Source organism: Drosophila bipectinata, chromosome 3R (assembly GCF_030179905.1).
Source record: "Drosophila bipectinata strain 14024-0381.07 chromosome 3R, DbipHiC1v2, whole genome shotgun sequence".
Classification (NCBI taxonomy): Eukaryota; Metazoa; Arthropoda; class Insecta; order Diptera; family Drosophilidae; genus Drosophila; species Drosophila bipectinata.
Window position 1 is genome coordinate 16,521,456 of NC_091739.1, and position 27,549 is coordinate 16,549,004.

Genomic DNA, 27,549 nt, shown 5'->3' on the forward strand with positions numbered 1-27,549 from the left:
CAGGATTTCTGACTTTATCGAGGGCAGTCCCACTGGAGTGCACATCATCTGGATTGACTAAAAAACGAGGACATGGCAGGCGAGGATTTGATAGCCCGGTTCCAGGAGCTCGGAATGAGCGAGCAGAAGGCCAAGGAGACCCTTAAGAATGCGAACGTGACCAAAAATCTTCAGCTGGCGCTGGCGGAAGTGGGGGCAGGGGCCGCCTTAGGAGATGGCACCGGCATGCTTATTTACCACTTGGCTTCCAGGTTGAAACCCCAGACAGCGGAGCACCTGCCTCTTTTGGTCCGCTACATTGTGGAGCGCAAGCTGGACAACACGCAGCGCGTCGACGCCGCTCTGGAGTATGTGCTTAAATGCGGACAAAAACTTAAGGCTAGCATTGACCTACAAGAGTTGGACAAGGAGTGCGGAGTGGGTGTGGTAGTCACCTCTGAGGAGATCGAACGAGCCGTGCAGTCCAAGATCAAGGCCAGCTACAAGGAGGTTCTGTTGCAACAGCGCTACCATTTTAACTCCTTCAAGATCCTGCAGGACGTAAGAAGTGAGCTGAAGTGGGCCGATGCGAAGTCCGTCAAGGCAGCTATAGATGTGGAGATATTCGACTTGTTGGGACCCAAAACGGAGGCCGATCTCAAGCCTCCGCCTAAGCAAAACGAGAAGCCCAAGGCGCAAGCCAAGCCAAAGCAGGAGGCGGCTCAACCATCTGCTACGGCTGAAGCTGACTCCGATGGTGCTACCACGATTGCGGAACTAATGAAGACCAAGGTTCACTTCCATGCGCCTGGGGAAAACTTTAAAACCGATGGATACGTGGTCACCGAGCAAACGGAGAAACTGCTCAAGGAGCACCTCAAGAGAACTGGTGGGAAGGTGCACACTCGTTTTCCCCCGGAGCCTAATGGAATTCTGCACATCGGACACGCCAAGGCGATTAATATCAATTTTGGGTATGCAGCTGCTCACGATGGAGTCTGTTATTTGCGCTACGACGACACCAATCCAGAAAAAGAGGAGGAAAAGTTCTTTGTAGCGATTCGGGAGATGGTCGAGTGGCTGGGCTACAAGCCCTACAAGATAACTTACTCGTCAGACAACTTTCAGCAGCTGTATGAATGGGCTGTACTCCTTATTAAGAAGGGATTGGCTTACGTGTGCCACCAGAAGGCCGAGGAACTGAAGGGCTTCAACCCTCCACCCAGCCCTTGGCGTGAACGTCCCACTGCAGAGTCCCTTCAACTGTTCGAGGACATGAAGCGGGGAAAGATTGATGAGGGAGCGGCTACTTTGAGACTCAAGCTGACTCTGGAGGAGGGAAAAGTAGATCCAGTGGCCTATCGTATCAAGTTCATCCCACACCATCGTACGGGTACTGCCTGGTGTATTTACCCAACGTATGATTACACCCATTGTCTGTGCGACTCCCTGGAGGACATCACCCATTCACTGTGCACCAAGGAGTTCCAATCACGCAGATCCTCCTATTACTGGCTTTGCAATGCCCTGGGCATCTACTGTCCTGTCCAGTGGGAATACGGTCGACTGAACATGAACTACGCTTTGGTGTCGAAGAGGAAGATAGCAAAGTTAATCACTGAACAGATTGTCCACGACTGGGATGATCCCAGACTCTTTACTCTGACTGCTCTGCGGAGAAGGGGCTTCCCACCGGAGGCTATCAATAACTTCTGCGCCCAAATGGGAGTCACAGGAGCCCAAATTGCCGTAGACCCAGCTATGCTGGAAGCAGCCGTTAGAGATGTTCTTAACATTACGGCGCCGCGCCGCCTAGTTGTACTAGAGCCACTGAAAGTCACCATCAAGAACTTCCCACACAAGGCGCCCGTGCAGCTTGATGTGCCCGACTTCCCACAGAACCCGCAGCAGGGCTCACACAAGATTACTCTGGACAAGGTGGTATATATCGAGCGTAGTGACTTCAAACTGGAACCCGAAAAAGGCTATCGTCGACTGGCACCCAAGCAATCAGTGGGTCTCCGACATGCCGGTCTGGTAATCTCCGTAGACGAAATCGTAAAGGATCCTGCCTCCGGTGATGTCGTCGAACTCATCTGCTCAAGCCAATCTGCCGAACAGGCCGAAAAACCGAAAGCATTTGTGCAGTGGGTGTCGCAGCCGATTCCGCTGGAAGTTCGACTTTACGACCAGCTGTTTAAGCACAAGAATCCGGAGGACCCCAATGAGGTCCCCGGCGGCTTTCTCAGCGACATCAGCGACCAGTCCATTACTGTAGTCCGAGCTTTCGCAGATCAAGCGCTGCGACAGGCCAAGGTCTACGACAAGTTCCAGTTCGAAAGGATAGGATTTTTCTCCGTGGATCCAGACACCTCCAAGGATCGCATAGTCTTCAACCGGACTGTCGGTCTTAAGGAAGACGCTGGAAAAAAATGATGATTGCTGAGCACTCCAAGAATACACAGGAATCCACTCATAAAAAAAACTAAAAGAGCGTTGTATCGCATTAAAAATTGGTTTATAAAATCAGATCTATTTCTTTCCCTCCACCATGATGATGTGGTAGCCAAACTTAGTCTTGATCGGGGGGTCTGTATACACGGGGTTGTTTACGGTAGAGATGGGCAAGGCGAAAGCGGCGTCCTGGAATGGGCCCACCATAGCCCCACGAATCTGCCAACCGAGATCTCCCCCCTGGCGAGCCTTGTCCTCGCTGTAGGCAGCAGCAACTTCCGGGAACTTCTGGCCCGCTTTTAGCTTCTCCATGGCCTCGGTGATCTTGCCCTGCTTCTCGCACAGGATGTGGCGTACTTTAACAGCGTTGCCTCCCTTTTTCTCTTTGCCGGCAGCTGCTCCAACAAAGGTCATTGTTAAGCTTTGGCGATAACTCTTTTCATCCAAAACTTACATTTGTCTTCCGCAGCGGGCTTTTTACCTCCCTTTCCCGCATCCTTACCGCCCTTGGCGTCTTTCTTAGGTGGCATTTTTATAAATAATTCAAGTAAACAATAAATTCGGAGCTGCTTCAGGACACATGTGTTATTCAAGACATGCCAACTTGACCGTGGAAATGTTCAGCGATTTTGGTATAACCTTGCTTTCGCTGACTGGTTACACTGGCGCTGCACTTTCTAATCACTTCGGATAGGTAACCGCCCACCACCCCAAACCGATTAAGGCTGTCCATTGGAATTATAGCGCTCTCCTATTTCAGCAATGGAAATCAGCTGGGAAGTAGTTCTATGCGTGGCAATTGCGGTGCTGGTTCACTACTTGGTCTACGTATTCGTGATGGGCAAACGGCCGAAGGGCATTGTGGGACGCCATGTAGTGGTCACCGGCGGATCGAAAGGAATAGGCCTCTGTTTGGCGGTGGAGTGTGCCATGAAAGGCGCCAATGTGACGGTGATAGCCAGGGATGAGAAAATGTTGAGTGAGTCATTTATGTTTTTAGGCGCAAGGAAGCCCAACCCTAAAAATTTTCGAATCTAGAATTCTGATTTTTATCAGTATGGAGGCTATGCATATTTACATACATAAAATACAAATAATAGCATGTATTGTACTTCTGCTAGCTTCTTCGAAAAAAACTTTCAACCCAACCCAACTGAGTAACCATTTATTGTATAACTAGGTGGAGCCGTGGCTCTGATGGAGGTGATTCGACAGAGACCCGATCAAAAGTTCCAATACCGAAGTCTTGACATTGGAGGCGACTATGATCGAGTAGCTCAAGTGCTGAAGGAGACCGAGGAGGAGTTTGGACCCATCTATGCTCTTATCAACTGCGCCGGCATGGCTATCTGCGGAGTATTCGAGGAAGTATCCGTACAGGACGTGCACAAGCTAATGAACGTAAACTTTTTTGGTACCTACAACTGCACTCGGTATGTCCTGCCCAAGATGAAAAAGGCGGGTGAGGGAATCATTGTGATTACAGCTTCACAAGCTGCCATGTTTGGCATCTATGGCTACGGGCCATATTCGGCCACAAAGTATGCGCTTCGTGCCATGGCCGAGACGATAGCCATGGAGTCAAGAGAATATGGAGTCAGTGTGACACTGGCCATGCCCTGCGATACGAACACTCCGGGATTTGAAGAGGAGGAAAAGTCGAAACCGCGAGAAACGAAAATCATTTCTGGTGGAGGCGGTCTGATTGAGCCAGAAGTCATGGCCAAAGCCATTCTCAAGGATGCATTGGTGAGTGATTGTTGCATCCCTTCGCTCGTGTGTGATAGCCTAATCCCTTTTCATTGCAGAAAGGAAACTTCACCTCGATTGTGGGAGCCGAAAGCTGGTTGATCACCACATTAGGCGGAGGTTTGTTGCCCTGGGATGGATTTTTCACAAATCTTCTACATTCCATTGTGATGGGTCCACTGCGCCTCTTTAGCTACGGGCTGCACAAATATTTCAATAGCGTAATCCGAAAATGCGCCCGGGAGGATAAAACCAAGTCCGCAACGGAGTAGCAATGGGTTGTTTTGGTTTTCATCATTATAACTATTTAAAGGGCTCAGTACCTTAATCCATTAATTGTGACATTATTCCGAAGCATTGTTTAACCAGTAGTTATTCCATGTTTTTCAATAAGCATTTATCATTGATTGAATTTTTTTAAATAATTCATGCCCCCATGTGGAACGCCTATATGCCCCTATATTCATAAATCTTTAGATTATTAGTGTTTTGTTGTCTTCATGTTGTAATGCTTAATCTAAATAAAAAATGTTTTATATTGTTAACCAATTCGTTGAAAAGGTTAAACATACTTGACGATTGTGTTTTCGTTATCAGAAGTAGTTTCATATCTAAAAGTTCCCCAATGGCCAGAACGAGCTAAAATCCGATTAGATAAAAAGAAAACCCAATTACGTGTCCATACCGTATACATAAGTGGGTCAGTTTTAAATAATAAGGGATTAGTTTGGTTTTTTCTGTCTCCTTTATTCATAAGACGCACCCAGTATACACTTCCTATAGTTTCAGTTTTTTTCGCCTTTTAACACTTTTTTTTAGTTACCGCTAACAAAAATGTGTATAATTATAATGCAAAATATACATGTTTGTATATTTATTCAGACATATTCTGTTATAGCATCTAATCAAAAATTATTGGTTTTCAATACAGTAAATAATCCTAACTTTTTGGATAAAGAATTGTAAAATTATGATAGGTTTAGGATGAAGTTTAAATTAGAGCTGATCTTCTAACCTTTAGTATCGTTTGGGATTCACAATAGGCGTAAGGCATTGTAAATAAATATAATATATGGTTAAACAAGCATTAGAATTTATACGTAAACAAGGTATTTTGCACAAGACGCCGTACGACAACACAACAGTGAAAAGAAAAATGCTACACAAACCGAAAACGAAAATAATATGCGATTTCAAGCTAAAATGGTGGACTCGCTTGGTTCTATGTTTCTGGTTCAATTCCGGGGTTTTCGGTAGCAGCATTCCCTAGTAGTCCTCGATTGCTATTATTTGCGGTGGTTTAACGGACGACGATGCTCCTCCACCCACTGTTGGCGACCCCACATCCTTGGTCGCAGCGCTATCGTTAGTTGCGGTAGGAGGCGGCGGTGCTGCAGCTTCCACCTCCTTCTCCGGCGTCTGTGCGGCTAATTGTCACTTAGGCACGGCTCCCGCAGATCCCACCGATCCGGGCGCCGGGTCATTTACCCGCTGATAACGCGGCTTGTTGCGCGTAAAGGGTAAGTACTTGTACTTGATCATATGCTTAATTTGGCGCTTCATCGTGATGCAGAACAGCGTAATGAAATACATCACCAGAATGGGCCAGAAGACAGGCACATTGAAGAAGTCGAAGAACGTGCATGTCAATCCGATCGCCGTACTCTTGGTCACCGATAACCAAAATTTAAACTCGGGCAGGCGGCGAATGAATGGTCGGAATTCCTCATTGCTGCGTGTGGGTAGATTAGGACCTTCGTCTTCATCATCCTGCGCATAGGGATCGAATTCTGGATCGATCTTCGGCGTAAGAAAGGCGATGAACAGATTTAGGTGGTAAATGCCCAGAGCATAGCACACAATATACCAGCCCTGGTACACGAAGATGCGCAGACAGAAGAGCAGGAGCAGGAAGCCGGAAAAGACCCAGCGCAGTCTCGTGTGCGGTGTACTGCGATCTAGGGTTGATTGGTAGGTCTGTAAAGTGTTTAAAGATTGGATTATTCGATCAGACTTTGATGAACCGCTGGATTCCCACCTGTGATAGCCGCTGAAAAAACTTCTTGACTCCGCCACCGCTGGCGGAACTGCTGTCCTCGTTCATCATGTCTGCTGCTTTGCTAGCGCCTCATTAAAAAGTAAACACTATAAGAAATAGAACAAAATATTCAACCTCAAAATGTCTATGTCTGCAAACTTAGAACGTGTCGTTACCTCTTAAATGCTTGTGTTGACTTTGACGTTGTCGGTTCTCTGGGTCTTCTGTTCGCTGACCTTCCTTGCCACCGACCACGTGTATTGATTCCAAGTTTTAAGATATGGGACAAGGCAGTAGAACGGTCTAACAAAACAAAAACCACGAAACTAGCCCTCCGCTAATTATTTTTCATAGTCCTCTCCGCTTGCGTCTTGCTCTTCTTCTTCCGCCTGGTAGAATGTGAATTTTGCCCTTAGATGTATTAGGAAATAAAATTTTTCGGCGCCTGCTTGTCCCCTTGTTGTCTACTATGTTGTAACTTCTCTGGGGAAGTCCTTGGTTAATTTTTATGCGGCGATTCGAATTAATTTAATTACAATTGTTCTTTTTCTGTTCACCACGTCATTATCGAATGCAGATTAGTGTTGCCAAACGCGCTGTCGGCGTATGTATTGTATAACGGAAAAATAAAAACTCAGTGCTGTAAAAGATCTTAGTGACTTTATTCTCAGTGCTGCACAGCACGACAATAACTCGTACCAGGCGCACTTTCAATACCCTTTTAAAAAATAAACTTAAATTTCTATTTTGGAATATAAATGTTTATGAAATGATTATTTTATTTGAAACTTCAAAGTTTATCGATCTTACATAAGTTACTTAACTAAAAACATACGAACATAACTATACATGTATATTGTTTTTACTAAATGAATTCAATGCAATTTTGACAGACATCCGCCGCTGTTTTTATCTTAAATATTATTACCATAACTGGACATGAAAATTGTGCATTACAACTTCCAATACTTAAAAGAGGATTATCTTATAACTCGATTATAATCATGCTACATATTACTAACTTTTTTTACAATCTATCGGTTATGGTTTAAACCTCCACATTGTTACTGGCATCTTCGGCGTCGTTGGCCAATTTCCTGGAACGTTCACGGCACGACGTTACCTTTGCGAGGAACTCGTCGGCTATCTCTTGCTTGGTGAAACGCACGGCGAGTCTCTCCAACGCTCCCTCGGTGGCAACCTTGCCTTCCGCGTCCACCGCATAATTGTAGCCCGCCCAACAGAAACTCTTCTTCTGTTCGTTCAAGTAGTTCATATTAAGATCGTCGGTGAGCTTCATGTTGAGGACCAGCTTGTGGATCTGCTCCTGTCGCATCAGCAAGCGGAATTGCTGCAGTTCCTTATGCTCCAGCACCTTTATTTCACCGCAACCTGGTACAGAAATATAATATCAAATATTTGGATAAAATGTATGCCTATTGAACTTACCGCGCTCCTTCCACTGCTTAGTATCAGCATCATAACGATAGAGCTTCGCCCGCTCGCCGAACAGCTTTGTCTCGTTCTCCTCTCCAGTGGTAACTACTATTTCGTCCGGCAGCTCCACAATCGGGTCATAGTGTGGATCATAGTTGTCGTCGTTGGTGGCGTCGCCGTCCTCATCGTTATCTCCACCATCCTTGCCAGACTCATTGTGCGGAGACTGGAAATTTTTAAACGCGTTCTGATGGGTCAGGTTGTAAAAACCGCCTCCCTCCGACTTTTTGAATCCCACTGCCTCCGTGCCCTGATTCTTGGCGGCAAGATCAGCAAATGTGCCTCCAGACTTTGCTGCAAGATCGGCAAATGTGCCTCCAGACTTTGCTGCAAGATCGGCAAATGTGCCTCCAGACTTTCCTGCAAGATCGGCAAATGTGCTTCCAGTCTTCTTATCGTCAGCATTTCCAAAAGCAAAGACAGGTGCCTTTTCCGGCTCTTTCTCAGTATCCTTTTGTTCCTTATTCTTCTCTCCCTCATTCGGCTTCTCGCCGTCATCAGTGGGCTTGGCAAGATTTGAAAACAAGTTGGTGGTCTTCTGTTCAAAAATAGAGCCTGGGGCTTTGCCACTGGAACCGAAAACAAAGCCACCAGAACCGCCTACACTGGCGGCACCACCGCCTCCAAAAGTAGATTTCGAATCTTCAAGCTTTTGCTGCAAGCCGCCAAAAATGGATTTTTGAGCACCAAACAATGCTTTTTGATCGTCACTCTTGGCACTCTGTTGCACTCCTCCGAAGATGGATTTGGAAGAATCAACCGCCGAATTTTGGGAGCTTACGTTACCAAAAATGGATGTGGAACCTTCATTTTTGGACGGAGTACCAAATATTGATTTTGGGGCGTCACTCTTCTCCTGCACCCCGCTGAAAATTGATTTTGCAGAATCAGAAGCCAAGCTCTGGTTATCCGCGGCAACCCCTCCGAAAATGGAGCCCAAAACATTGCCTTGCGGTGCGGAGCCAAAACTAGATGACTTCAATCCGAAGGATGGAGTTCCAGGTGCGGGTTTAGCTAAAAATTTAGAAAAATTTTAATATTTTTCACGATAACAAATATCCTTATTACTTACAAGCACTTCCGAAGAGAAAGGCGGAACTGGGAGTCTTATTTTCTTCAGAAACTGACAAATTACCAAATCCAGTGAATGGCGTTGTGGTTGACGTGCCCAGGGAACTGGCCTTAAACAGAGGACTGGCCGTGTTTGCTGCGAACCCTGGGGGTGGGAGTTTCAAAGCTGGCTGATACATTGGAAGCGTGACGGATGGATCGTCTTCAGCGGCAATATTTCCGAGTTCACCCACTGGTTTGGGGAACACGAAGGCCTCCGAGTCGCAGCCCCGGCATCCGGGGCACTCCTCAACGGGCGTTGAGGACTCGTTGGCTGAGGAGTCACTCACTTCTTGGACATCCACAAGGCCAGCCTTTGCTTTCTGAACGGCAGCGAAGAACTCTTGGGCTATCTCCGCATTTTTGAATCGCACAGTGAATTTTTGAAGGACACTCTCGCCCTCGCTAAAATCATAAGCCGCAAACATCCAGGACCTCTCATCTTTCCTCTTATACGAGGGTGTATGCTCGTTGAGCGCATGGTTTAGGCAGATCTTGAACACCTGTTCGCGTCGCATCACTACACGAAGCCTCTTGGTTACCTTATGGCGAAGGATCTTCACTTCGCCCAATCCACGTTCCTTCCACTCGCTATTTTCCCAGAGGCGGTAGAGCTTGGCGCGATGCGAATACAGCACCTCTTCGTCCTCCTCACCAGTCTTTACGTCAACCTGAAAGATTAGTTTTCGGTGAAGATTAAAAGATTAATTTAGTCTCTCCCAACTCTTACCTTATCCGGCAATGGGATAACGGGCGCAAAGTAGGCGGTGTTTTCTTCCTCCTCGTGGTATTCGTTGTCGTCCCCCTCATTGCCAACTGCTGCAATCGGACTCTTTGGCTGTAGCTGGGCGGGCTTGGGCATGGAGAAGGTAAAGTTGGTTGATCCTATCGGTGCGGCAGGGGCAACGACTTGAGCTGGGCCAGCAGCAAAAGGAGCAACGGCAGCCGTAGCTGGCTGGGATGGTGTAAAATTGAACGATGTTGATCCGAACAGACTGCTGGCTGGTTTCGGTGGCTGATCAGGGGCTGACGATGGATCTTTACTAGCAGGCTGTGGCGGGAACCCAAACGAGAATGTTGTGGTAGCTGGCAAAGTGATTCCAGAGCCTAGAGTCTCCTTTTTGGTATCTGTGCTGCCATCCTTCGGTGTTTCGCAGGCACTGCACTTCAAAGCCTCCGCCGTGTTGCTCACATAGCATCCAGAGCAGGACCAACTACCTGCCTTTGGCTTAAAGGCATCACCGAATCCGGTGGTTCCAGTGCTCTTTGATGCCACCACGGATGGTGAGTTTGTGCTGACTCCAGAGGTCAGAGTCTCCTTTTTGGTCTCTGTGCTGCCATCCTTCGGAGCTTGGCAGGCACTGCACTTCAGAGCATCCGCCGTGTTGCTCACATAACATCCAGAGCAGGACCAACTGCCTGCCTTTGGCTTAAAGGCGTCTCCGAATCCTGTGGTTCCAGTGCTCTTCGATGCCCCCACGGATGGTGAGTTGGTGGTAGCCCCGAATGTGAATCCTCCTGAGGTAGCATTGGCGCCGCCCTTTGCAAAACCGAAAGAGAACTGACCACTGGTACTAGTTGACAAATTCAGGGCCTTGCTTTGATCCAAGCCACCGGATGGTTTGGCTGAAAGAGTTTTGTCCTTGGGCTCCTGGCAGGCCACACATTTCGCCTGGTCCTTGTCGTTGCTTGTGTAGCAGGAATCACACGTCCAGCTTCCAGTTTTGGGCTTGAAGGCATCGCCGAATCCCTTTACTGGCTTCTCTTCCTCGACCTTCTTTGGCGGGTCGACCTTCTCCTCCTTTTTGATGGATCCCATTTCGTCTTGAACCTTCTTTATCGCATCAAGGAATAGCTGGCAAAGCTCCGGCGTCTTGAAGCGAACACACAGCAGCTCAGTGGTTAGCTCCTCCTCCGAGTAGTCTTGGCCAGCCCATGTGACAGCTGCTTTGAGATTCAAAGCGAAGGAGAACTTTGTGTCGGGCAGGAGGCGCTGATTGCAGCACAGTTTGTGGACCTGCTCGCGACGCATCAGCAAGCGCGCCTGGCTATGATCTTTGCGATCCCGCAACACCTTCATGTTACCCAGACCACGTTCCTTCCACTCGTTGGTGTCCTTGACGAAGCGCAATAGTTTGGCCCGATGCTCGAAGAGCACTTCCTCGTTCTCCTCACCAGTGACCACCTCTACCAGATCTGGAAGCTGTATAACTGGCGCAAACTGGGCCGTGGGAACATATTCATCTTCGGCATCGGAGGCAGATGATTTGTTTAGCTGAGGTGTCGGCTGGGGTTGCTGCTGCAGGGTGTTGTCTTTGACCAGAGCCGTGGTGAAAAGGGTGGAGTTACCAGAAGTGTTCACGGCTGATACACTTCCAAAGGAGAGATTTCCAAAAGGCGTCGCTCCCGTGCCAAGGCCAGATGATGTGGCGGTGGTGAAGCTGAAATTGGCAAATGGCGAGGGGGCGGCTGACGACGACGGGGTAGATGATGGGGGAGCCGTCGAAAGTGATGACATGCCGCCAAAGAGAGATTTGGCTACGTCTGGAGCGGCGTTCGGTTCACTCTGCTTGGGCTTGGTCTGATCCTGCGGCTTGTTGAAGATATTTCCCGACGGGGTACTAGTCACAAAGCTCTTGGGCTGGCTAAAAATAGCTGAAGAGGTAACCGAAACTGGAACTGGAGCTGGAGCCACGGTCTTTTCCTTGGGCTTCTCCACTTCCTTCGTCTTGGAACTTTGCTGAGCGGCGGCGGTAAACGCCTCTTTGAATTCCTTCGCAGTTTCTGACGTCTTGAATCGCAACAGGAACTTCTCCAGGGTCAGCTGCTCATCCGCAAAGTCATTGGCAGCCCAAATTAACTTGTTTTGGTCCTTGTCCTGAGTGACAAACCCTATGGTCATGTCGCTGGTAATCGTATGGTTGGCACAAATCTTATGGGTTTGATCGCGTCTCATTAGGACGCGGGACACGCCAGTAGTGGTATTGTGAAGGATTTTAATAGTCCCGGTTCCCCGCTCCTTCCACTCCTTGTCCGCATGACGGTACAGCTTGCCGCGATAACTGAACTTGACCTGCTCATCCTCTTCGCCAGTTTTTACCTCCACCTCGTCGGGTAGCGGAATTATGGCCTTGAAATCGGGCCGAGGATCGTAGTCCTCCGCCGTGGAGTTGTCTGCCGCTCCACTTCTGTTTTCGCTAGTTTCACTCTGGTTCTGGTCCTGATCCGCTGCCTCCTGCTCCTTCTGCTTCTCGGCGGCTGCCTTAGCCACCTGTGACTTGAACGAGAAGGGGCTTTCTGTGGTGTTAGTTCCAAAATTGAAAGTGAATGGTGCCGTGGGTGCCGATAGTTGCACTTGCGGTGGATCTGCCGCAGCCTGCACCAGACTAGGCTTGATGTGCTGGGCGGGAATGGTCACACTGAGAGTGGGCTGGACACTAGTTACGGTCGGTTTGGGAAGCGGATCCGAGCTGGTGATAACCACATTGGCTGGCGGCTCCTTTTCAACGGGTTGGTTATTGAGAGCACGATTGAAAATTGGCGGAGCGTTGACCGGAGCAGCTTGGGGAGCTACTGAAACCGAAGGAGCAGCAGCAGTAGCCGGTAAGGCAGAAACTGAAGCAGTAGCAGCTGGTGCAGGTGCTGGAACCGAAGGAGTTATTAATGGTTTAGTTTGTTGACCAAAAGCTGGCGAAGATGCGTTAAAGAACCCTCCTCCAGGTGCCCCTTTGGATTCCACTAGATTAAGAGGACCCGGAGCAGGAACTGGAACAGAAAGAGGAGCCGCTTGAGGCGCTGGCGGAAGTAGACTCGGGGGCGGTTGACTGAAGTTCGCCATGGGATCAATGTACGGTGCACCTTGACCAGCAGGCGGTGGTGGAAACATGCTTGGCAATCCAAAGTTTTGATTGCGGGGTCCTAAAACGGAATAGAAATGGGGATTAGACATGGAGATAAGAAAACTGAATAACAGAAAACCAACCAAACATGTTAGCCGGAGGAATCCCGGATCCCGGAGCCGGTGGAGTACGCATGAACTGGGCCTGGGCCTGAGCCTGCGCTTGGGCAGCGTAGTAGTTGTACATCTGGTTCTGGTTATATATGGGGCTACCGTAGGCGCCCTGCAAGAAGCGTTCCTGTGCGGATGGTGTGTTTGGTACACCATTATAGTAGCCGGCAGTAGGTCCCCCATAAGCCGGCTGAACTACCTGATGAGCGGCAGTCTGTTGCTGCTGCTGCTCCGCCAGGGCGTCCTCAATGATGAATAAATCGTCCAGTCCCAATGCGGCAGCAGGATCAACGTCGCGCGTTGGAGTTTCAGTGGAGCTAATCTTTAGTTTCTTAAGCAGTTCCTCCATTCCATTGAATCGCTCATTCAGGTTCTTGATCTCTTGCAGCACGCCTTCCAGGCCCACGCTCACATCATCCTTAAGCAGGCATAGGGACTTGCTGATCTGCTTGACAGTCTGCTCCAGTTCTAGACTTGCTGGCGCGGTGGTCACCACCACCTGCTGCGGTGTCGATGGAGTTGTCGTGGAGTTTAAGTGGCGGCGGGACCGATTTGCGGCCACCGAATAGAAATCATCCTCTGCATCCTCGTAGGTCGAAGAGTTGTTGTGTAGCTCGGGCGTGCCAAAGCTGTCGTCGCCCCCAGCCTGAAAACTGCGATTCTGCTGGCACCGGCGCAGCTCACGCTGGATAACGGAGCTCAGGGGATGCTGGCCATCGTTGCGGAGGAGGTCGCTCGTCTGCTGCAGACATTCACGACGCCGCTCAGAGTACCGTGCTCGTGAGACGCGCGGTGTCTTGCCAGAGTCTTCCAGCTGGCGGTACGCCTCGGCCTGCAGGTAACTGGCCATGGGCAGGTTAAGGCCTCGCACTTCGTCCACGAACTGCTCGTACTGGCCCGCTTTGAACATCTTGGCGCTGAAGTAGGAGACGGCGTGCTCTGCCAGGGACTGCAACTCCTGCCAGGCGGACGTTGAGTTGTGAGATCCATACTTGAAGACGCGCGTAAAGGGCTCCAATTGCTGCTTTTGCTGGCGACGCAGCATGGCGAATCCCTGCCGATAGAGGTTTTCGATGCGCGCCTCCAACGCAGAGCGATCGGAGCGCGACTGCAGAATCTTTCCCAATTGGAAGATGATGATAGCATCGGCTTTTGGACCATTCACCCCTCGGACGGCCTCCAAACCTAACTGGAGCTGGGCCCGCTGTTCAGTACGATTTCCCTCGTTGTATAACTGGTTTCGGTGAAGTCGCAACACAATATCCCACCATTGAGTTTGCTCGATGACGGCCAGTTGAGTGATGATGTTCGAGTACGGCATCATGAGCGGTCGGGCGTTAGCACTGCGGTTCCCCAGGTTCGAGGTCTCGTACGTTTCCCGCTGGATTTGCAGCCGACGCTGGGCCTGGATAACCGTGGCATAAAGAAACACATCTATGTCTAACTGGGAAAGGGATTCGTAACCACAATAGGTCAGACTCTGCTTCACATCTCGCTGGAATGCCTCATAGAACACTACACGAGGTGCATCGCCCAAGCTATCGGGATCCGTGCCCAAGGCGAGGTAAACATGCATGTTCAGAGAGTGTGGCGGCAGACTCAGGGACTCCTGCTCGTATCCTTCAATTTCGGCCAAGTCCGGCCACTCAGCAACCGGCGAATGCAGTCGCGGGTGTCGCACCAGGTGCGAAGTTTGCTCCTTCAACTTTTGCTCGGCATGGGTGAAGAGCTGCTGATAGAGCTGACGCCGCCAGTTTTTATCCAGACACTGCTGGCGTAGACACGTCAAAAGGTCCTCCGAGTTGGCGAAGAGGCCCGAGTGAGATGTCTGTTGTGGGTTGTTGTTCTCCTTCTGGTTATCTGGCTCCAAGCAGCCCCACAAGGTGCGTCCTAGCTGAGCACAGCGGAAGGAGCCGTTCTGGCGCCAAATCCTTAGCAGCGTCTTCTGGTCAGCGTCACAGTGCTTCATCCACAGGTTCTCTGGCCCCTCGTTCGGCGCACGCAGCTGATATCCCAGGAACAGCATTGGCAGCACTGCTCTTAATGTAACAATCCATTTGTTTTTGCTTCCCAGAAGTTCCCGCTTGAAAATCAGCGCGACTGCATGCAGCAGCAGCTGACCGCCGAAGTGATCCAAGCAGGTCTGCAGCAGCTCCCTCTGCGTGGAGTCTGCGGATCGGTCCAGAACATTGCTGAACTTGTACAGATGTTGATCCAAACGAAAGAGCTGACTGGTACTGTCAGCCAGACAGTTGCCCTTCTCTAGGCTGAGCTGCATCAGTCGGTCGAGACAATGTAGGGCCAAGTACCAGAAACGGCACTGCTTTTTCACATCCTTGGCCATGATCAGTTCCAGTTTAGTCAGAAGCAGCCATACCACCTCGTACCACTGAGTGGATTGACTGGTGCAGCCCTTTGCCTCTTCCAGCTCCACTTTGTAGGCATAGTTGAAGGCCTGTTCCAAGTCCTTCTTTTCCACATAGCACCGCAGCAGCCTGATGCGTACATTGACGTCTTGCGGACGTGACTGCAGCTCTTTGTGCATCAACAACTCCAAGTTGTTTTCGTCATCAGTTTTCGATCCAACTTTGCCGTTGGTCTCTCCGTGTTCCACTCGCATTTTAAGGGCAAAGACCAGTTCGTTCTCGGAAAGATCCTCTCCGGCAGCTAAATCCAGCCAGTACTTGGCCCTCTCGGCGTTGTACAGCCCCTTCTCGTCGAGTAGCAGCTGGCAGGCTTCCTTGATGACGTCCGGCTGGCGGGGATTCAGCTGAATGCACCTCTGGTAGTGCTGCAGAGCCTTTTGTAGATCGGGGGTTTTAAGGTTCTTGTAACAGTTGGCAATGAGCTTATGGGCCACCGCCTCGTCTTTGACGCGTAGGTAGCTATTCAAATACTCAATGGCCTTCGCGTACTCGTTGATCCTGTTGTAGAGACGCGCCACCGCCAGACCCTTGTAGTCGCGCTGCAATAAAAAAGGGTTTCGATGATTAGGATTTTTTTTGTATTTACTTTGGGTTTGCTTTAGTTTTGACATTTTGAAGTACTGTCATCCGCCAGCAATTTAAATAGAATAAATTAAAACAGACATTTTTTCTTTATAGGGATTTCCCTCTTAAACAGTGCCTACTGTGATTGGGAGCCAAGGACGCAGTCTGCAAGCCGCTATTTACATAACCTCACATTTCTATTTCTATTTTCCGAATGCAGAATTTTGTCTTCGGTGAAGCGGTTGAGTGCATTTTCAAAAATAAACATTTGCAGTGTTTTGGGAAGACAGATTTCGCGCAAATTGTTTCTTTTTGGATTACCGCGTCACCCAGTGACGCCGCCGCCTCACACACACACCAGCAACGGAGGCGCCGCAAACAAACACATGCGCGCGCTTTCAATGGCGGCGCCGACGATTTCGCAATTATGGTTATTTCACAAAATTCCGATGCATTCCTTTACCTCTTTTCCCGGTAGCATCTTGCCCAGGAGCTTGTGGACCTGCTCGTCCACTTCCTTTCTCGTAGATAGCATTGTTTCGCCCTTGAAGACTCCGCAGACGGTTCAATTATTAATTCTCGCAAAAATGTGCTTTGCGGTCCACTTTTCTTTACTTCAGATCTAGCGTCATCCGAACGACGAAGATATCTCACAATTTGTCTCCGGCTTGACAATAGCTCTCGGCGTATGACTTTTCAATAACTGTCACAAATCACACCGTAAATTTAGTAAAATTCTTCTTAAAAATCAAGGGTCGCACGCACACGAGCAACCAAAAAAATCTGCAAAACCGGGAACAATATTTTAGTGTGGCTGTAGATACACTTTCATGAAAGCCTTAATTCCAGTATTTTTTTTCCACACAATTCTTATTGAGCAACAAAAAATTAAATAAAATTAAAATTTTAAATGAATTTATAGAGTTTGTTTTTGATATAAAAAATATGTTTTGTTAAACTATGCTTTATAATATAACATTTTATATTTTATAACTAAAAATATACTTCATATATAAACAGAGACTTATAAATATGTAATTCTAAGACATTTCTAAAAAGTTGATTATATTACATATAAATTTAAAAAAATTACCACATAATGACTTAGGCAGGTTGTGTTAGCCATTTAGTTAGCCCTTTAAAGCAAAGATATTTTTTCTACTTAAAAAATAGCTTTAAAGCATTGAGAATCATTCAGTTAAGCTCCGAATAAACTATTTTTATTTGAACCACAATATTTTTTTTATTAAAGTCATTTTATTTATGTATTTAAAAATTTTTAATTAAACAAGTCTATTCTCAATTACAAAATATTGAAGGAATTGATATTGTAGCAATTTTCTACATAGGTAATTTTATTATTTAATTTTTTTTTAATTTTACTTAATTTTTCTACATAACTGATGGAGGTTGTGTTAGACCATTTCGATATCCCTCTGCAGTACATTTTTTTTATGTTTCTAGAAATAATTTTTAATAATTTAGGAAGATATAGAACCATGCAAATACGCTCATCATGCAAATACGCTATTTGAACCCGAAAGTCATTAATGTATTTACATTAAAATTGTTTATTCCAATTACAAAATATTTATGAATTAAACTTTCATGGACATCGTAAAAACATGAAAAGAATAGCTGGATAGATTCTTCTTAGACATAAATTTACTTCATCTGCACCTTCCAGAAGTGCAGTTTTCGGTCGGATACCGCAGTGACATATGGCAATCGCTGATGCCATGCCAAGCCGGCGAAAGTCTTCAAGGATGCTTCGATCAAAGGAACCGTCGACTTGGCTGCAAACACTTTAAGAGTCAAATCTGGCCTTCCAATGCTTGCTATAACCATCTCAGAGCTTCCGGGGGCAAAGCGCACTACTCTGCCACCGTCTTCGTGGACCTGTTTGACATCGGCTGGAACGAAGGGCCTGTTCAAGTCCCAGGTGACAATATCTCCACCTGCTAGGGCAGTGACAAAGAGGCGGTTACTGTTTGCCCAATCGGCCGACAAGAGCGGGAACTTTGGGGACTCCACAGAAACGACAGTTTGTTTGGTGCGCACATTATACAAATGTATTATACCCTTCTTCTCGGCCACAAGCACCTTATTGGGATCTTCGGGATGGCTCTTTATAGACATACCGGCCGATGAAAGGCCGAAGGTGATGACGTTCTCCGGAGTGGCGCCTGGGGTCCAGAACCGGCAGCTGAAGTCATCGGACACGGTGGCCAGCAGCTCACCTTCGCACACCCAGGAGACGTCGTTGATGTAGTCGCTGTGGGCTTGGAGTGGCTGGAGCGTATTAAACTGTCCCAGGTCGGTGCGGATAATGGTTATATCGCAACCTAAGGCGGCGCAAAGGGTCACGTTGTTCGGCGTGCAGTTCATGGATGTTTCCGGCGAAAACGCTATCGCCGTCACGCGCCTTTGGTCCTTGTCCTCCAAGTCTACGTCCTGAAGATGGTTCCATCCGAATTCTCCGTTCTCCTCCTGCAGGAAATCGCACAAGTTAGAAATCTTTCATTCAACGCAGTGGACTAGGCTTTTGTCACTTGCCGGCAATCCCACGAGAATAAGACTCAAATGATTCTTAACCGCCACAGCGATCAGATTGTATGCAAAATCTGTCGTGCATATGGCGTAGCACTCTATTGTCTCATTTAGTTGTATCGAAAAGTCTGGATCAGATACAGTCCGCATTTCGGCTATTTATTTTATAATTTGTTGTCCAACAATTGCCCGGCGCCAAAATAGTTTAAATTAGTGTGACCATAACTGCTGTCCTCTTGTTTACCATATATAATTAGTAAATACGCGAAATTAGGCTTAAGTAAATAAATTAAAACAAATTATTTATAAAATAATAAAAATATAGCTTTTATTAAACAATATAAAAAAAAAGTTTCATTCGGAAAAAAACACATATTTTTTAATAAGTACAGGAGGTGGGAATTCATGGGTCCATTTGGTACATTAAATTAAGATAATAATTTAAACTTTAATTATGAAATAAAACAATATTTATTCGTCCTTCTTTTAAATAAAATAATAAAAACTGCTTTCAAGCATATCCAGTGCTGGAAACTGCAGTGTAGTTGCTTTGTGGTGTTTATTAGTGCGTTTTTTCCGAAGTGAAGTTGGCTGCGATTTATACCACTTCCTTTTCCGTGTTAGCTGTGAGAGAAAAAACATGCCGGTGGGTCCCAAATTGCGTTAAAATACGTTTTAAACACAGAAAACTAGATAATACATGAGTAAAAAGTGGTCTGAATACCTTCGCAAAGTGTCCACTATGTCTGAAATGTGTATTTTCCAATGGAAACGAGTTCATACACCCTCAAATCAATGTGTGTCTGAGTGATTCCACGAGCCACGCATGGCGTGCAGCCCAGAGATTTCCAACTGTTGTGAAACAGAAATAAGCTTTTAATGAAATTGAAAGGTGGTAAACAAAGTGAAGTAGAGTGCAATGCGAACATAAAATCGCAAAAGTTATCAACCATAACCTGCAATTCGCGTTGGCGGTTTTGTGTTGTTCTTGCTGCCTTTCAGTCTAGATTTGTTGATGCGTTTAAAAAAAAAAAGAGTTGTCAGTTCCTTAATATTCCATGAAAAATGTTAATCGTTTATTTGAATTTATTGGCTTTTGGGTGCCAATAACTTGAATCAACTTCTGAGTTTATAACGATTCCAGTTACCTTTTGGTAACCACAACAAACTCTTTGTCCAACCAAATAGAATGTTCTAAAAATTCTTGTATTATTGTGCTCTAATTATCTATTCCTTATTTACAGCTAGCAAAAGATCTTCTGCACCCTCTGCCCGCTGAGGAGAAGCGCAAGCACAAGCTGAAGCGCCTGGTCCAGCACCCCAACTCGTACTTCATGGACGTGAAGTGCCCCGGCTGCTACAGGATCACCACCGTCTTCAGCCACGCCCAGGGCGTTGTGGTCTGCGCCGGTTGCGCCACCATTCTGTGCCAGCCTACTGGAGGACGCGCTAAGCTGACAGAAGGTAAATTAATCATTTAAATCCTGTTCCTACAAAATCTAATTCAATGTTCTGTCTTCATTACAGGCTGCTCGTTCCGCAGGAAGCCACAATAAAATGGGACTCGCGATGAACCACAAATTATTAATTTTTTAATAAAATCTAAAACGTAAAGATACCACAGAACCCATCCGAAAGAAGCTTGTAATTCAATTGCGGCGGTCCTTTGGTCCATTGTGTGCTTTGGAATTAAAGAATTAACGATCTTGTGGTCGGCTACGTGAAAAAACCACCTTGTCGTATTTGTTTAAATGAGAGACGTAATTTATTCATATGGTTTTTGGAACACCGATGTAAATTCATTGTGTTCACTCATTGCAAGAGTCGAAACAAAACTTCAGGGATTTTTTTCACTATTATGCTTAGACCTAAAGTTTTAGTGACTACAATAAAGAATGTTTCATAGGCTTTAAAAGTCGATTTGGATACAAAGGAGGGACATTTTTACCAATATATGTCAATAGGAAAGTTATTTCACAACTGAAACAAGTTTCGCTAAAAGTTTCTTCCGAAGCTTTTTAGGTGGCGAAATTCCATGTCATTCCTCTTGGAGTTGTATATTTCTAGTACACTGACATATGTATGTATATCTAGGGGAATCATCGAATATGCGTTAAAGGCTTCTATTAATTTTTGGTTAAATTTTGTATCTACATTTCCAATGCACTACTTTGATATCGGAGAAATTTCTTAATTGAATTTTGTTTACATTAGAAGCTCCAATAGAATGTTTCTTTGAATCTTTTTGTTAATGTTCCCCATAGATGGGAATCCCATGGATGACTGGGATTGCATGGGAACGACTAATGGCCCACAGGGGAGTCTGTATCTTTGCCAATTTTTACATGATCATTGACCGGAATACCTTGATCGAATTGTCGATCGATTCTCCATAAATCTGCATCAAAACCTCCCATCGAAATTTATTTTAGATTTTTTGTCAATTTTTCCCATGGACTCCCTTGAAAATGGGGAAATGCATGGGAACGGCTAGATAGCCCACAGGGAAGCCTGCATCTTTGACAGTTTTTACTTTATCATTGAGCGGAATACCTTGATCGAATTGTCGACCGATTCTCCATAAATCTGCATCAAAACCTCCCATCGAAATTTTTTTTAGATTTTTCGTCAATTTTTCCCATGGACTCCCTTGAAAATGGGGATGTGCCTGGAAACGTCTAGATGGCCCACAGCGAAGTCTGTATCTTTGCCAATTTTTACATGATCCTTGAGCGGAATACCTTGATCGAATTGTCGACCGATTCTCCATAAATCTGCATTAAAACCTCCCATCGAAATTTTTTTTAGATTTTTCGTCAATTTTTCCCATGGACTCCCTTGAAAATGGGTAAACGCATAGGAACGACTAGATGGCCCACAGGGGAGTCTGTATCTTTGCCAATTTTTACATGATCCTTGAGCGGAATACCTTGATCGAATTGTCGACCGATTCTCCATAAATCTGCATCAAAACCTCCCATCGAAATTTTTTTTAGATTTTTCGTCAATTTTTCGTGTGGACTTCCTTGAAAATGGGGATGTGCCTGGAAACGACTAGATGGCCCACAGGGGAGTCTGTATCTTTGGAAGTTTTTACATGATCCTTGAGCGGAATACCTTGATCGAATTGTCGACCGATTCTCCATAAATCTGCATTAAAACCTCCCATCGAAATTTTTTTTAGATTTTTCGTCAATTTTTCCCGTGGACTCCCTTGAAAATGGGTAAACGCATGGGAACGGCTAGATGGCCCACAGCGAAGTCTGTATCTTTGCCAATTCTTACATGATCCTTGAGCGGAATACCTTGATCGAATTGTCGACCGATTCTCCATAAATCTGCATCAAAACCTCCCATCGAAATTTTATTTTAGATTTTTCGTCAATTTTTCCCATGGACTCCCTTGAAAATGGGTAAACGCATGGGAACGACTAGATGGCCCACAGGGGAGTCTGTATCTTTGGAAGTTTTTACATGATCCTTGAGCGGAATACCTTGATCGAATTGTCGACCGATTCTCCGTAAATCTACATTAAAACCTTCCATCGAATTTTTTTTTAGATTTTTCGTCAATTTTTCCCATGGACTCCCTGGAAAATGGGGATGTGCCTGGAAACGGCTAGATGGCCCACAGCGAAGTCTGTATCTTTGCCAATTTTTACATGATCCTTGAGCGGAATACCTTGATCGAATTGTAGACCGATTCTCCATAAATCTGTATCAAAACCTCCCATCGAATTTTTTTTTAGATTTTTTGTCAATTTTTCCCATGGACTCCCTTGAAAAGGGGGAAATATATGGGAACGGCTAGATGGCCCACAGGGAAGTCTGTATCTTTTGCAGTTTTTACATGATCCTTGAGCGGAATACCTTGATCGAATTGTCGACCGATTCTCCATAAATCTGCATTAAAACCTCCCATCGAAATTTTTTTTAGATTTTTCGTCAATTTTTCCCATGGACTCCCTTGAAAATGGGTAAACGCATAGGAACGACTAGATGGCCCACAGGGAAGTCTGTATCTTTTGCAGTTTTTACATGATCCTTGAGCGGAATACCTTGATCGAATTGTCGACCGATTCTCCATAAATCTGCATTAAAACCTCCCATCGAAATTTTTTTTAGATTTTTCGTCAATTTTTCCCATGGACTCCCTTGAAAATGGGTAAACGCATAGGAACGACTAGATGGCCCACAGGGGAGTCTGTATCTTTGCCAATTTTTACATGATCCTTGAGCGGAATACCTTGATCGAATTGTAGACCGATTCTCCATAAATCTGTATCAAAACCTCCCATCGAATTTTTTTTTAGATTTTTTGTCAATTTTTCCCATGGACTCCCTTGAAAAGGGGGAAATATATGGGAACGGCTAGATGGCCCACAGGGAAGTCTGTATCTTTTGCAGTTTTTACATGATCCTTGAGCGGAATACCTTGATCGAATTGTCGACCGATTCTCCATAAATCTGCATTAAAACCTCCCATCGAAATTTTTTTTAGATTTTTCGTCAATTTTTCCCATGGACTCCCTTGAAAATGGGTAAACGCATGGGAACGACTAGATGGCCCACAGGGGAGTCTGTATCTTTGGAAGTTTTTACATGATCCTTGAGCGGAATACCTTGATCGAATTGTCGACCGATTCTCCGTAAATCTACATTAAAACCTTCCATCGAATTTTTTTTTAGATTTTTTTCAATTTTTCCCATGGACTCCCTTGAAAATGGGGATGTGCCTGGAAACGTCTAGATGGCCCACAGCGAAGTCTGTATCTTTGCCAATTTTTACATGATCCTTGAGCGGAATACCTTGATCGAATTGTCGACCGATTCTCCATAAATCTGCATTAAAACCTCCCATCGAAATTTTTTTTAGATTTTTCGTCAATTTTTCCCATGGACTCCCTTGAAAATGGGTAAACGCATAGGAACGACTAGATGGCCCACAGGGGAGTCTGTATCTTTGCCAATTTTTACATGATCCTTGAGCGGAATACCTTGATCGAATTGTCGACCGATTCTCCATAAATCTGCATCAAAACCTCCCATCGAAATTTTTTTTAGATTTTTCGTCAATTTTTCGTATGGACTTCCTTGAAAATGGGGATGTGCCTGGAAACGACTAGATGGCCCACAGGGGAGTCTGTATCTTTGGAAGTTTTTACATGATCCTTGAGCGGAATACCTTGATCGAATTGTCGACCGATTCTCCATAAATCTGCATTAAAACCTCCCATCGAAATTTTTTTTAGATTTTTCGTCAATTTTTCCCGTGGACTCCCTTGAAAATGGGTAAACGCATGGGAACGGCTAGATGGCCCACAGCGAAGTCTGTATCTTTGCCAATTCTTACATGATCCTTGAGCGGAATACCTTGATCGAATTGTCGACCGATTCTCCATAAATCTGCATCAAAACCTCCCATCGAAATTTTATTTTAGATTTTTCGTCAATTTTTCCCATGGACTCCCTTGAAAATGGGTAAACGCATGGGAACGACTAGATGGCCCACAGGGGAGTCTGTATCTTTGGAAGTTTTTACATGATCCTTGAGCGGAATACCTTGATCGAATTGTCGACCGATTCTCCGTAAATCTACATTAAAACCTTCCATCGAATTTTTTTTTAGATTTTTTTCAATTTTTCCCATGGACCCCATTGAAAATGGGGAAATGCATGGGTATGTCTAGATGGCCCACTGCGAAGACTGTATTTTTGCCAATTTTTACATGACCTTTGAGTGGATCTAAGTGGATTCTCCACAGATCTTCATAGAAACCTCACATCGAACTTTTTTTTAAATTTGTTGTCAATTTTTCTCATATATCAATTTAAAAAAACCGGGCTATCCCGCATGATTAACACCATAAACATATGGTAACACCATAGGCACCATTCACGAGCTATCACGGTCTATCACGAGCTTTGTGTCACGTTTTAAATTAATCGGTATAATCGATAATTTTCCATCTCTAGTGACGCAAAGCCCAGAAAATCGCAGACAGCTTGACGCCGCTTGGGTTTTTCGTGGTAAAAATAGATTTATTAGGCGTAAAATGTTCAACCCCTACTCTGAAGAATTAGAATTGGACCGCAATCTTGAGGAGGTGCAGGCTAAGCTAGCCTGCCTAATGGATACCAACTGCAACGGATCGCAGGTGCATTTTTCTGCGGCGTCCGGTCATTTAACTGTACCTGCGAAAATTCCTGACAGAAGTAGTACCCAAAATGTACTGGCGGAAGTGCAGCGCAATTTAAGGGGGCTCCACTTGGACCAAGCTCCCCGTTTTGAGTTCCACGGATTGCAATGCAACCAGATGCATCAAAAGAGGCGCCAGAATTCCGGATTCGAGAACTTGCCGCAGGGATCAGCTTCGCAGAAGAAGCGTAAGTCAGACGGTGAAGGCGATTTAGTTTCTGACGTAAAGAAGCAACAATTGCGGAAGGAGACATTGTGGAATATGCGGAATAGGAGTCTTCCAGGAAACCCCACAACCGATTGTTTGTCTTTTCAAAAATTTCAAGGAGTTTTGTAAGTACTTTACGGGTTTTTATTTTTTTTGTTACTTATGTACATATTCACGTACATTCCTATTATAGAACTAAACGCTATTAACAGACTTTTTCTATTTTAGCAAAGAATCCAGTATTGTATCTCGTTTAATGGATCTTTTTAGGTCCTTGCATGATATTATAGTCGCTGATTTGAATATTTCCCACACATACATTACGTCAATAGACGATATGACTCCGACGCACATTAAGAAAAAAATGCCAAAGAGTGGAAATATGCGCTATCAGGTGCAGATTTTGTATTCCCAGGTTGAGAAATTTTTGGGAGGACTGCGCCGCACCCTGGAGGCTAATCGACTTTTCAGCTTTGAAAAGTACGACGAGTGCGACAATTTGCTTAAAGGATCTAGCTCCTATTTGCAGTCTCTTGACTCTTTCCTGACAGCGGAACTGCGCCATCGCAACTTCCGCTATTATTCGAATGTGGCCAAAAGTATGTTTATATTTAAATTTATTTTTATTTGTTTGGAATTAATTTCTCGTCTTGACAGAAAATTTCCAGCGATTAGAAGCGTTACTGTGGGATTTCCGGCAATGGCTTAAAGCTACGCACCTCAGCATCCACGTTTTCAACTGGGAAATGGATCTGGAGCATCACTATACTAATGAAATGAAGCGCTATCACGAAGAGTTAAAGGAGCGAGCTTTGCTCCAGGCGTCTGCCGAGATAGAAGCGGCTAACCACCGAGTCCTTAGCCCTGAGGAAGAGTTTATTGCCACGAATTACCAATTGCAAAACTTGGTCCAATGCGCCAAAGATCATGACAACTTCTTGTCTGCCGTGCTTGTCAATCCGGAAAATTATTTCCCGCCTCACATAGTTGCCATGTGTGACCGGCCGAAGAATGAATTACCAGGGGCTGTCCAGCTTCAAGCTGCTGCAGAGGATGCCTCAAATTTCGACTGGAGGCTGATGGGCGCTATGGTAGAGCCCTCGTCTCCGCCAAGGCAAAGCCAACGCCCTGCACATCCCGTGCGCTTCAGAAGCTAAAGCATGGTAACTAGGAACCCTGAGGAAGCTAAGCTAAATTAAAGCTACTCTAATAACGACTCAAAGATGTTGAGCCTTACAATTACAATTAAAAAAGCAATTTCTAAAGTTACATATACACTTATTTAATCTTAGAATCAATGAATGACTATAGTTTAAATGTATATCTATAAATAATCATCATACTATACTGCACAACAAAATCAAAATGAGAATTAAGTATAATGATAAAATGTTTCATGTATTTTTATTTTACTGTTATAGTTTAAGTGGAAAATGTCTAAATTTATTTTTGAATTATATATCATGTATATTAAGGAACTATTGTGTCAAGTTTTGTTTTGCATTTGAATTTATAAAGTCAATAAATGTTCATAAAATTATAGATTCTATAACTTTATGGTTCTAACTCTATGGGTTAGTTTGAAACAATGAAAAGCTGCTCCAGCGGGTATTTGCCAAAAACTTTGCTTAGCACTGCCTTGACGATCAGACCGAAAGCTTCTCCAATACCCGGCTTAAGTTCGTTAAATATATCCTGCCAGTTATCGTTGATCAGAGCATGCATGTTATCACTGAGTTCCTTCTGTCCGTTAAAGAGGCCCTCCAGGTGATAGGTGACATGAGATGGACTCACATCCACCTTGACGTCGACCACCTCGGCAAATGTTTGGTGCTCACCCTTGGAAACGGGCTTGAATTTGATAACTGCATGAATTCTGCTTTTCTCTGAAGATGGAAAGAAGTAGTCGTTTTAGCTGAAATCCTTATCATTTTCATTCACTTACTTAGTATGATTTTAGCATCTCCTTTGCCAACAATGGGCAAAATAAGTACCCTGCCATCAACGGAGTAGGGACCTTTCACAGCTAGTTCGGGCGCTTCCATTACCAGCTCTATAGAGCGTCCCAGGTTAAGGGAGAATCCCCTAAAAAGATTTGAACAGAATTAAATAGAATATTGAATATAATATTGCTTTTGTGTTTGTTAGTTGCCTCTTCTTACCCCACTCTTTTGGGAACTGCATCGCCTAGACCCAGCAGATCCACATCGCGAAAACTTAGATCTATGTTCACTGGACTGTGAGGGTTCCGGCCGATTTGGAACTTATTGATGTGCAGCGGATCAAGCGGGATAAGTCCCAGTTCCTTGATGCCGCTCTTGGCGTAGTTCTTTAAAACGAAGTCCACCCCTCTGAGCAGGCAGTTATCGTCCATGAGTTCGCACCTTTGAACGCCTGATGCTAAAATTCACAAAATTCGTAAGTGTCTATAAAAGTTAGGTGTTTGAAGGTTCAGAACTTACGCAATTGAAGGGCGTGTCCATGGGCGTAGCCGAAGGCACAGCCGGACAGCAGAACGAGGGCAAGTGGTAGCTCCATAATCGACGCCGAAATACTGATCCACTCAGCGACGAATAATACCACTTATATAGTCACTAAAGTCAATTGAACATTTGCAAGTGTGAGCTTAAATGTATCATGTTTTAGTTGTTTTTTTTAAAGCAAACCGCTTTTGCGCTTCGGGTTGACAGATTTTGACTTTAGACCGTACCCCCCTTGAGTCAGTTAAATGTAATATAAACCAAACCGGCAAGCATTCAGGCAGGT

At 45.4% G+C, this 27,549-nt stretch overlaps 9 protein-coding genes across 9 annotated transcripts; 4 read left to right on the forward strand and 5 right to left on the reverse strand.

Moving 5' to 3' along the window:
• Positions 1 to 16: 16 nt before the first annotated feature.
• Positions 17 to 2,510, forward strand: GlnRS (Glutaminyl-tRNA synthetase). The gene has a single exon (XM_017248954.3). It carries the CDS (start codon positions 73 to 75, stop codon positions 2,413 to 2,415), a length of 2,343 nt encoding a protein of 780 aa, XP_017104443.2. The 5' UTR covers positions 17 to 72; the 3' UTR covers positions 2,416 to 2,510.
• On the reverse strand, positions 2,493 to 3,023 carry LOC108130503 (peptidyl-prolyl cis-trans isomerase NIMA-interacting 4). The gene is made up of 2 exons (XM_017248960.3): positions 2,888 to 3,023; positions 2,493 to 2,828 (listed from the first exon to the last, which is right to left on the reverse strand). The coding sequence occupies exons 1-2, from the start codon at positions 2,961 to 2,963 to the stop codon at positions 2,512 to 2,514; spliced, it is 393 nt and encodes a 130-aa protein (XP_017104449.1). The 5' UTR covers positions 2,964 to 3,023; the 3' UTR covers positions 2,493 to 2,511.
• Positions 3,024 to 3,046: 23 nt separating this feature from the next.
• On the forward strand, positions 3,047 to 4,758 carry Kdsr (3-ketodihydrosphingosine reductase). The gene is made up of 4 exons (XM_070280726.1): positions 3,047 to 3,127; positions 3,194 to 3,412; positions 3,614 to 4,182; positions 4,242 to 4,758. The coding sequence occupies exons 2-4, from the start codon at positions 3,196 to 3,198 to the stop codon at positions 4,452 to 4,454; spliced, it is 999 nt and encodes a 332-aa protein (XP_070136827.1). The 5' UTR covers positions 3,047 to 3,127; positions 3,194 to 3,195; the 3' UTR covers positions 4,455 to 4,758.
• Positions 4,759 to 4,908: 150 nt separating this feature from the next.
• On the reverse strand, positions 4,909 to 6,807 carry LOC108130502 (protein RER1). The gene is given in 3 exon segments (XM_070280727.1): positions 4,909 to 6,159; positions 6,221 to 6,327; positions 6,397 to 6,807. Coding segments are annotated over 2 exon segments (780 nt in total). The 5' UTR covers positions 6,290 to 6,327; positions 6,397 to 6,807; the 3' UTR covers positions 4,909 to 5,448.
• Positions 6,808 to 6,981: 174 nt separating this feature from the next.
• Positions 6,982 to 16,633, reverse strand: Nup358 (Nucleoporin 358kD). The gene is made up of 6 exons (XM_017248952.3): positions 16,290 to 16,633; positions 12,810 to 15,801; positions 9,558 to 12,745; positions 8,790 to 9,498; positions 7,670 to 8,731; positions 6,982 to 7,612 (listed from the first exon to the last, which is right to left on the reverse strand). The coding sequence occupies exons 1-6, from the start codon at positions 16,359 to 16,361 to the stop codon at positions 7,269 to 7,271; spliced, it is 8,367 nt and encodes a 2,788-aa protein (XP_017104441.2). The 5' UTR covers positions 16,362 to 16,633; the 3' UTR covers positions 6,982 to 7,268.
• A 737-nt stretch (positions 16,634 to 17,370) lies between these two features.
• Positions 17,371 to 18,598, reverse strand: Nup37 (nuclear pore complex protein Nup37). Its single transcript, XM_017248729.3, has 2 exons — positions 18,383 to 18,598; positions 17,371 to 18,316 (listed from the first exon to the last, which is right to left on the reverse strand). The coding sequence occupies exons 1-2, from the start codon at positions 18,524 to 18,526 to the stop codon at positions 17,492 to 17,494; spliced, it is 969 nt and encodes a 322-aa protein (XP_017104218.1). The 5' UTR covers positions 18,527 to 18,598; the 3' UTR covers positions 17,371 to 17,491.
• Positions 18,599 to 18,883: 285 nt separating this feature from the next.
• On the forward strand, positions 18,884 to 20,291 carry RpS27 (ribosomal protein S27). Its single transcript, XM_017248684.3, has 3 exons — positions 18,884 to 19,022; positions 19,621 to 19,840; positions 19,904 to 20,291. Exons 1-3 carry the CDS (start codon positions 19,017 to 19,019, stop codon positions 19,930 to 19,932), a joined length of 255 nt encoding a protein of 84 aa, XP_017104173.1. The 5' UTR covers positions 18,884 to 19,016; the 3' UTR covers positions 19,933 to 20,291.
• Positions 20,292 to 24,339: 4,048 nt separating this feature from the next.
• Positions 24,340 to 26,052, forward strand: bam (bag of marbles). Its single transcript, XM_017248714.3, has 3 exons — positions 24,340 to 24,908; positions 25,012 to 25,382; positions 25,441 to 26,052. The coding sequence occupies exons 1-3, from the start codon at positions 24,433 to 24,435 to the stop codon at positions 25,938 to 25,940; spliced, it is 1,347 nt and encodes a 448-aa protein (XP_017104203.2). The 5' UTR covers positions 24,340 to 24,432; the 3' UTR covers positions 25,941 to 26,052.
• Positions 26,053 to 26,192: 140 nt separating this feature from the next.
• On the reverse strand, positions 26,193 to 27,324 carry LOC108130269 (protein takeout). The gene is made up of 4 exons (XM_017248655.3): positions 27,246 to 27,324; positions 26,946 to 27,183; positions 26,729 to 26,868; positions 26,193 to 26,669 (listed from the first exon to the last, which is right to left on the reverse strand). The coding sequence occupies exons 1-4, from the start codon at positions 27,319 to 27,321 to the stop codon at positions 26,359 to 26,361; spliced, it is 765 nt and encodes a 254-aa protein (XP_017104144.2). The 5' UTR covers positions 27,322 to 27,324; the 3' UTR covers positions 26,193 to 26,358.
• Positions 27,325 to 27,549: the final 225 nt, after the last annotated feature.

Bases quoted from the DNA above. Each gene is read 5' to 3' on its own strand.
- GlnRS (XM_017248954.3), top strand. From the start codon at position 73: ATGGCAGGCGAGGATTTGATAGCCCGGTTCCAGGAGCTCGGAATGAGC.
- LOC108130503 (XM_017248960.3), bottom strand. From the start codon at position 2,963: ATGCCACCTAAGAAAGACGCCAAGGGCGGTAAGGATGCGGGAAAGGGA. The intron at 2,829-2,887 runs GTAAGTTTTGGA...TTGTTGGAGCAG, and splicing joins GCCCGCTGCGGAAGACAAAT to CTGCCGGCAAAGAGAAAAAG.
- Kdsr (XM_070280726.1), top strand. From the start codon at position 3,196: ATGGAAATCAGCTGGGAAGTAGTTCTATGCGTGGCAATTGCGGTGCTG. The intron at 3,413-3,613 runs GTGAGTCATTTA...TTGTATAACTAG, and splicing joins CAGGGATGAGAAAATGTTGA to GTGGAGCCGTGGCTCTGATG. The intron at 4,183-4,241 runs GTGAGTGATTGT...TTTTCATTGCAG, and splicing joins CCATTCTCAAGGATGCATTG to AAAGGAAACTTCACCTCGAT.
- Nup358 (XM_017248952.3), bottom strand. From the start codon at position 16,361: ATGCTATCTACGAGAAAGGAAGTGGACGAGCAGGTCCACAAGCTCCTG. The intron at 15,802-16,289 runs GTAAAGGAATGC...TTTTTATTGCAG, and splicing joins AGATGCTACCGGGAAAAGAG to CGCGACTACAAGGGTCTGGC. The intron at 12,746-12,809 runs GTTGGTTTTCTG...ATTCCGTTTTAG, and splicing joins TCCTCCGGCTAACATGTTTG to GACCCCGCAATCAAAACTTT.
- Nup37 (XM_017248729.3), bottom strand. From the start codon at position 18,526: ATGCGGACTGTATCTGATCCAGACTTTTCGATACAACTAAATGAGACA. The intron at 18,317-18,382 runs GCAAGTGACAAA...GATTTCCTGCAG, and splicing joins TTATTCTCGTGGGATTGCCG to GAGGAGAACGGAGAATTCGG.
- RpS27 (XM_017248684.3), top strand. The intron at 19,841-19,903 runs GTAAATTAATCA...TCTTCATTACAG, and splicing joins ACGCGCTAAGCTGACAGAAG to GCTGCTCGTTCCGCAGGAAG.
- bam (XM_017248714.3), top strand. From the start codon at position 24,433: ATGTTCAACCCCTACTCTGAAGAATTAGAATTGGACCGCAATCTTGAG. The intron at 24,909-25,011 runs GTAAGTACTTTA...TTTCTATTTTAG, and splicing joins CAAAAATTTCAAGGAGTTTT to CAAAGAATCCAGTATTGTAT. The intron at 25,383-25,440 runs GTATGTTTATAT...TCGTCTTGACAG, and splicing joins TTATTCGAATGTGGCCAAAA to AAAATTTCCAGCGATTAGAA.
- LOC108130269 (XM_017248655.3), bottom strand. From the start codon at position 27,321: ATGGAGCTACCACTTGCCCTCGTTCTGCTGTCCGGCTGTGCCTTCGGC. The intron at 27,184-27,245 runs GTAAGTTCTGAA...TGTGAATTTTAG, and splicing joins TGGACACGCCCTTCAATTGC to CATCAGGCGTTCAAAGGTGC. The intron at 26,670-26,728 runs GTAAGTGAATGA...TTCCATCTTCAG, and splicing joins AGATGCTAAAATCATACTAA to AGAAAAGCAGAATTCATGCA.